At 34.0% G+C, this 8,799-nt stretch overlaps 1 protein-coding gene across 1 annotated transcript in view; it reads right to left on the bottom strand.

The window, feature by feature from the left end:
• Positions 1–8,799, bottom strand: part of LOC111633349 (cathepsin B-like) — a 14,263-nt gene that overhangs the window by 946 nt on the left and 4,518 nt on the right. The window contains exons 2-4 of the mRNA XM_023377902.1: positions 8,584–8,787; positions 5,412–5,527; positions 2,252–2,481 (exon numbers count right to left, since the gene is read on the bottom strand). Of these exons, the coding sequence (XP_023233670.1) occupies positions 2,252–2,481; positions 5,412–5,527; positions 8,584–8,787 (550 nt within the window). The remainder of the gene's footprint in view (positions 1–2,251; positions 2,482–5,411; positions 5,528–8,583; positions 8,788–8,799) is intronic.

Consider the following 8,799-nt stretch of genomic DNA (forward strand, 5'->3'; position numbering starts at 1 on the left):
CACGCGGGCCAGAGCCGTTCACAGCCCGGCTCACGTATTTGTAAAATATAAGTGACTCGTACAACATGGAATTCATATAAAACGGAATAATCAACAGTGTTATTGGGGGTCGACTGTATTATAAATTACACAGTGAAATTATACAAGTTTATTAAATAGTGATGCTATACAGTACTATTATTTTCAATATACATGTAATAATAATTGAACAAAATTATACAAAGAATCTTTTATTCAAATACAGAATGAGTACAGTAGACCCACCAATAAAATGGGTTTATATAATGCGGACTCGTATATCGCCTCAAAAAAATTGCGACCGTATTCGTATAAAGACGCTAAAAGCAACTCGTAAAATGCGGTAAAACGTCATCGCCGACTCGTGTCGCGACAGAATTGGTCTATCTAGACCAATAGCGGATATTGCACAAACCGTTGAGTTTAAACGAGCAGCGGACCTACTTTGTTGTTTAACGCCAATAAAAATTATATTTATATTAATGATGCCTCCAAAGTTCAGCGAATTTTTCGCAGAAAAATAATTTATCAGGAAACACACGCACCTGCCTTTCGATGCTCCGCTCCGCGACGAAAACAAGCTTAAGCAATGGCGTTGTTGAACGGTGCACACTCGGTAAGTAATCTTACAATTTTTTGTTTATATAGTTTATATTGTTTATATAGTTTATATGGATTATTCCCAAAACATTATACGTGTTTTGGAAATGTTGAGTCAAATTAGTCTAGAATCGATTAATTTTATGGAAGAAAATCTTTCAAACAGCCGTAGTCCGTAAACTTCATACGTGCCGGGCTGTGATTGGCTCATGTATTTAAAGACTTGTAGAACATGAATTTCATAAAAAGTGGAACGTATCTACCGCGTTATAGGGGGTCAACTGTATTTCTACTTTGGTTCAAATAAATATATCAATTGGGGAAATTGAAATGAATACTGTATTTTGAATTCCGTTTCGTCAGTAAAATATTGAGATCAGTGTTGACTCATCTAACCATTTTATTTACCAAATATTCTAAAATTTTTAAGATCTAATAAACATTTTATTTGCAATGTCATCAAGCTTTGTTGTAGCTTTTCTGACAGCAAAATGCATTGTAGTTACTTCACTTCCTTGCTCATCAAAATAATAATCTACTTCTAGCGCATTATAAGTTTGTATACAAATATTGTGCAGAATGATGTACCAAGAATTGTTTTTCAAATCAAGTTCATTTGTCACATCTGAACATGTTAGCAGAATCAACCTTTCAGCAAGATGTACAAACGCAGTACTCTAATAAAAGGGCTATACGTTCTGCGGAAGGCATATTTTTCGTGTGCAGTACACGCCGTTTGTAACAAAGTAGCATCATGAATAAATGAAAGGCATCGTCGTACAATATGCATGCTCAATTGTACTTGTTGAAAAATACGGAAAAATTTTTTTCTAAACGTTTTCATGATCTGGTGTTTGGTGGCAACACTGGTTGATTTTCCTCTCGAGCTTCCTCTTGTCTTTTTCCCACCTTTTGTTTTTTCTGTTCTTCAAACAAATGTTATCACACAGAGCTACAAGTGTTCTAATGTTAATATATATTCCTCTTGTAAATTAAAGGTTTTATTAATTATTACAGTGTGTGTTAGTAGTTCAGTTTCAGCAGTATTAATTAGTCAATCAGCATTACGCAAAACTAACGGTAAAGTTCTTCGATCGAATTGTCAGCGTTACATAGTTTAACGCCAATGAAGTGTCTGACGTCACATAAAGTCAAAGAACGTGCCCTCGGCAGAACTCATGATGACCATAGAATAAAGGATATTTTTAGTGTCCGCAATACAGAAAAAGTCGAAAGTATGTAGAATAAAATACAACATTGAAAGTATTTAAATAAATCATGGATAATATATAATTTGAAAAATTTAGGACAACTCGATGTAATTAAAATGAATTTTATGACTGATGTTTCTAAAAACAAACCAATTTTCCTGGAAAAAAATACCCATTAAAATTAATCCATTTAGGTATTATAATTTATTTCATTGTATCGTTTCTCCCTCTCTCAATTTGTAATGGCAATAACGATAGAGACAATAGATGCGGAAATATTTTACATTTTAAAAGTTTTTATTTCAAATCTGAATTCAAATAATTTAAAGATTGAATTTTTAATGAAAATATAATTGTTAAAGAATTTTTATAAAAAATAATACGTCTGTAAATTATTATACATATAAATAAAAGTCACTTACCATAATATTTATCTTGATTATAAGTAACATTATAACCTTTACGGCAGGAGTTATCGCATAAAAAAGTTGGATTATCATCTGAACATGGTGGAAGTGGACCTTTCGTATCATGTTCGCAAGGAGGAACTTGATATGGTTGACAACCTTCATTACTATTGTATGATCCTCCAGTTACTATTCCATCATATACCCAATACCACCAAGCTAAACCTGGACCGCCTCCATAACAACTAATTAGAGGGGGAAAAAATTAAAAATTTTCTATTTTATACGTAATTTATTTTACATTAGGTTTTTTAATTTCCCGATCTTTTGCTTGTCCCGGGATTTGGAAAAAAAGATGATTTCTTTTCTGGAATGCAGGGAAATCCCAGGATATAAATAATTATTTTTAAGATATAAAATAAATCTCGAAATCGAATGATATACAAAAAAAGAGAAGACAGATGTTATGTGTTTATCACCTGTAACCTCGAAGATTTATTTTTAGTTCGTTTTCCTCATACGTTTTGGTACTTCATTTGCTGTCTAGTATTCTTGATTTGTTTACTTCGGCTGCTTTAATAGAAGAATTAATCTTATAGCCTGGTAATTCGGCAGTTCATTTGGCTTTAATAATCAGGTTTATGAAGAAAACCTTCATATTTGCATACTTCATACTGGTTTGTATTCTTGCCCAATTTGCACAACCTGGTATAATGCAGTTATTGAAGCTTCTAGGCATGGTTAAAAATTAAGACAGCATAAGCACATTTATTCAAGATATTACAGATTCTGACAAGTAAAGAATCTTCTGAGTCTTGCCACAAATAGGCTACATTTTGATTATTGACAATCTGTGATATGCCATAACGATCAAAAATTTAAAAAAGTAATAAGCAGCATTAAAATTAATAAATACAAATGTATTCTGACAGTTTATGTGTTAATTATACTTTCTATTTGCAAAATTTGCTCCACCTTAACACACACACAAAAAAGTGAACTTTTAAGAAATTTGTGGGATTTTCCAGGGATGAGAAAAATTTTCGAAATATTTCCCGGATTAAAAAAACAGCCGGAATTACCGGGATCCCGTTAGAGAAACCCTATCTTTTGCCTATAAAATCTAATATATTTGTGCAATTGTATTTTTAAGTTTCTATATAATCGTGGAATTTGTTTTATCAATTCTCCTCGATAAATACTGGCTTATCCAGAAACGCAATTAAAATAAAAATAAATGTTTATATGAAATATACATTTATATATATGTTACGGCCAAGATAGGAAGTGTCCGGGCAAATCGGAAAATGGCCAAAGTCACTGCAAATTGACTGGCCAATGTCTGATCGTTTTTTGATTTTGGGATATGGCCGGGCAGTTTGCGAAATGGCATGAAGCGATCGGCCAAAATCAGAAGAAAGTCATTAGCAGATTTTGGTGGGTCTGTATAATTTCATACTTTATATTGATTATTAACTATAAACTATCAAATTCAATTATGTGTTAGGCTTATTTATTAATCATAGTAGATTATCAATCTCGACCATCACTTGTTACGACAAGATGAACTGTTATGACATTTCGAATTACACACCGTTTGTTATTTTTGCATTTGCAGCGATTTGTGGCTGACTTAGTAATGCAATTGCATCGAGCGTAGCCTTGGCCACCTGTCAGTGATTGGAGAGATGCGACGGTTCGTAGTAACTTTTCTTTTGTGCCCACGGATTCCAGTGTGAGCAGTTACTTGTGCAGAATGGAAAATTCACTACTGGAATACAGTTGTGTGAGACTCCGGAAGTGAACCGGACCATATTCATAAATAAATTATAAATGACACGGAGAGCTTCTCCACCGGATTTTCATACGGTACGGCATCCTCCATAGTGAAAATATTCTCCGTTTCTTCGATGTTTAAACGACGCACATCTCTCGACACAAACTCAAGACGTCCAGTTGTCCAACTAATCAACTGACCAACTGACCAACCGTCCAACCGCCCAGCCACTCTACAGTCATCCGGATATTCACATCGTCCCGTCCTCGGACAGAAAATCCAGTTTTTGTAAGCATAACAAAAAACACTAAATCGGGAAAATTGATTGTTACTGGAGAGAGTTGTCTCTGTCATCATCACTTCCACATACGCTTTGGCACTGCTCGGATATCCTGCCATTATGCGCGGTTGGGCGACCTCGCAATTGTTTGAGAACACTATCACACCGGAACCAAAAAATGTGCTGCCTACGGGACAGTTTTGTATCAGCACATCGAATCTTGGTCAGGAATTACCAGTCCCTTCGAAATGGTCGGCCAAAGTATCATGTACTGTACACTGGTCATTTCAAGTAAATCAAACCTTGGCCACACCTCTCGGCCAAAGTGCGAAATGGCCAACCAATTCGAGAACTGGCCGAACTTCGGGCTTTGGCCGTAACATATAAGTATAAACAATCCAATATAAATAAATATATATTAATATAATAAATTCATTTTTACACTAATTAATATTATATAGATGTCAACGTATTTGACTGAGTTTTAAAGTGAATACTGCAATAAAATTCTCTTTTTTGAAATTTTCGGACAAATTTTGACAAGTGTTTGGTCCTTCTATTAGTTTAATTGAATAGCCCAACCATCTCTTAGTAGAAGCTTACCGATCTGGAAACTCGTGAACGAATCCAGACAGGTTAAATTATCCCAAGAACTTTTGGGCGTTGATCCGTCCAGTTGGTCTTCCCTCACTACCGACCGCTCTGTTGTAAGTCTAGTACGAACTCATAACGCGATTGCTAGACAATCCACGTATTGCCCACAGCATACAGTTTAAAAAATGGGTGAAAATTTTTTTTTGCCCTTTCCTCCTTGTTACAGCAAGCCCACTTTAAGTTCGGCCAGGCACACAACGGCGCGGTCTGATGGTGAGGGACGAAGACCGATATATACAATCGGATTACCCCGGAAATATTCCTGGAAATTTTTCTATCAGTCTGGATTCGATCCCGGGTACCCCAGATGGGTAGGATGTGACCTCGACGCTCGGCCATCGAGGCTGACAAGTGTGATAAAAGCAGCTAATATGATAATGTGATACAAATAATCCTAGTATTTCTTAAATACAAGAAGAAAAAACAAATGTTAATAACAACATTGCATCTCTGCGTGTTCTTACCCAGCTCCACAAAAATCACAACAAGTCATTAGATCTTGAGCTGAAAGTTCAACTTGCAATTTTCCTCCACTTTTAATACAAATTCGATCTGACATTGATTCTACAGCTCCAAATGCCTATTTAAGATACACACAGACGTATAAAGGTTTAATAAAACAAACTAAATAAAAATTTATTATCATGTATTATATAGTTTCAATTAAGTCTATCTGGAAAAAGTTATTAACAAAGTTACACTTTTCACGTTATAAAAATACAAGGAATGACCAATAAGTTGCCGGACTGTACATATAACTATTAATACAAGCGAGAAAAGAAATTACGTTGATAGTTTTCGAAATAGCATCCACCTGTAGCTATTTCATATCTGATCTTTTACTTTTATGGGAAGAAAGGAAAAAAATTATTTTTGGCTAAATCTGGAGAATAGGTGGCTCAGGAAGTACTAAAGTGTTATTTTTTGGGTAAAAAAACTGAATGGGTTGTATGCTGGTCGGTTGGAATAAGGCAACTTAATACATGGGCATATGCAAAAAAGATACTTTCAATAAGAAACTAAGCCCTATTTAGCCCTATTGGATCAAATACTACATAAACTAATACACGAAACTCCTCCATTTTGCGTTGAAAATCCACAACACTGACATTTTTCGACCTGGTTTACCACAATCTCTGAAATGTCTGCTTTTCTTTTGTGGTTTATGAGAAATATGACATTTAGTGTGCTGCTTTTCAATTTGAATTTCAGAATCGATTCACCATCCTGCAAACTGTGAATGATCTGACATCATTTTTTGAGTGACTTGAAGGTTTTGACCTGCAAGCAGAGAAACCCACGATACTGGTATGGTGACTGGAGAATATAAGTGTCATTACACTTATTGTGGTGAGAATTAAAGAAAAAAGTACGACTTTTAATTTCTCATAATGAGATGACTTACTCAGGACTAAATAGAGATCCTCCTGTATCTCTATTGTTCGCCTTAGAGGTGGTAACGATTACACTTAATTTTTTTTTATACAGAAGATACGTTCCTCAAAAAATGGTGCAAAAAGATACGTTTCAAGTTATAAAAAGCCGTATAAGATAAAATAAATAATTATATTTCATTCATAAAACCGTGTAAAAGAGAAACGTAAATTTTCTTGCAGTTTATACAGTCTACCCCCTATAACACTGTTGATAATTTCGTTTTATATGAATTCCATGTTGTACGAGTCACCTAGATTTTATAAATACGTGTGCAGGGCTGTGAACGGCTCACGTATTTGTAAAATCTATGTGACTTATACATGGAATTCATATAAAACGGAATTATCAACAGTGTTATAGGGGGATCGATTGTACACTGTTTCGATAGCGTTGAAAATCTGGTCAGGAACACAGCCGCACTCTATTATTATTTTGTCTAGTTTTTCTGGAAGGCTTTTGGCAACGTTTTCACTGCAGATGCAATTTTCCCTTTAATTTTAATATTGTGAAATGCATTTCATTTTAGAATCCTATCAGCAATCCTTCACCAGGAAAAAATTTCTTTTTGTTTTACCTTGAGTTGCATGCTTACCTTAGTTGATGGTTCATATTCCTGTTGTTTTTTTACAATTTCGTAGTGCCATCTGCTTAATAATATTTCGAATCACAAGTAACCTCTTTTGCACCAAATTTTCAATCTAAAGCATCAAAAAAATTTTAATTTTTTTCTAAGATTTTTTCGTATAGTAGAGATTAGATAATGTTTTTGAGCTAAGTTTTGATCTTCAGATGATAGATTTTTGCATAGAATTTCGAATTCTATTAATTGTTCTGACAGTTGCTTTATTGAAGTCAAAACTTTTCCCACAGATGTTGAACCTTCACCGCTCGAAGGCGATTTTAAGATTTTTATTTTTGTTTCTAACGAAATTGCTTTTCGTTTTCTTTCCTATGTAATTTTAGACATTTATATCTCGCAATCTATCATAAAGATTATAATAACACTATTTTGATTAGACTTGTAAAAACTTGTAAATTAGACATACCACAAACTTGTAAAAAAATCATATCTATCTTTTTATTCTGCAAAGATCAGGTGGAACTTTTAAGGGCCGAGTGTGATTATGAACTGAAACTCGCCGCCAGATACAGGAAGAGAAAATCCATAGAAATGTTTGAAGATTTATAGTTTGATCACCAAAATACAAAGAGCTATGTTGCTTGTTGGAGAGTATCTCATGCACGATGTAAAGAGCATTTGCAGTACCAAGAATCTTTAAATGATTCTAAAGATAGTTTCTTGGAAATGAAGCGCTATGAAAATGTGACAATTTCAGGTCTCTCTGAGTTAGCAGAATATTTTAGATACCACCTATGAGATGATTTCACACAAAACTTTAATGATATCATTAAATTTCCGTATCAAATTGGTAAATAAATGTCTGCGGTTAACACATTATCTTCTCACATTTTGTCAATTTTCAGCCATCCGGAGCATGGTTTGAAAACCATTTGACGTTGTTTCTTCTGCTCCTCAGTTAATATCTAAGAAACAATCTTGCTTGCTCTTGTTTTGTAAGCAAGATCTTCATGAACGATTGAATGCAATTCGTTTGACACATTGATTTCTTCAGAAACTTCTCTGATATTTATCCTCCGATTTACATCCATCAAATTTTGAATGTTTGAAGAGCTTCGAGATGTATTATCGTATTTGGGAGTCCAGATCTTAGATCACGTATGACGGAAGTTGCAACAATCTTTAGACATATTGTACCCATCAAATGTTGTCGTTTTGTTTATTGAAGCTTTTCCAAATCATTTTGTATCATTGAAAAGTTTTCACTGGCCGATTCCTTCAAATGGAAGCAACACTTCAAACATATGAATTGTTTGTGTAAATCTTCCATTGAAAGTCGCCGAAATGATGTTACTAGGCATGCTGGAAATTTAATTTTCTAGAAATTCGATCACACGTGATTGTTGTTGCAAGTAAAGTAAGACACTTTTATATTAAGTCAGTCCGGAAACTTTTTAATCATACTTTGGATAAAAGAATAAAGAGAAAAACTGATAAATTATCACATAAAACATACCTGATAGGAGTAAAAAGACTGGAATGTGAATTAAGAAGATATATTTATGATATTTACAAAAATATCAAAAATTATAAAAAAAAGTTAAAATATAAATTCCTACCCAACACGATCCACATGAACCTTGATCTCTGATTAAACTGATACTTTTACAATAAGGCCATTGTTTTCTAGCGTCGAAAGATTCAGGAATATCCTTCGGAACTTCGTGACGAATTTTAGGTAATCCATAATATATACTTTTTGGGTGAACGCCCATAAGTCTTTTGATGTATTTAAGACTCACGCTCTCAAAATTTCTTCCTGCCTGTTTATGAAG

Source organism: Centruroides sculpturatus, unplaced genomic scaffold (assembly GCF_000671375.1).
Source record: "Centruroides sculpturatus isolate CEXI.00-Female unplaced genomic scaffold, Cexi_2.0 scaffold628, whole genome shotgun sequence".
NCBI classification, from domain to species: domain Eukaryota; kingdom Metazoa; phylum Arthropoda; class Arachnida; order Scorpiones; family Buthidae; genus Centruroides; species Centruroides sculpturatus.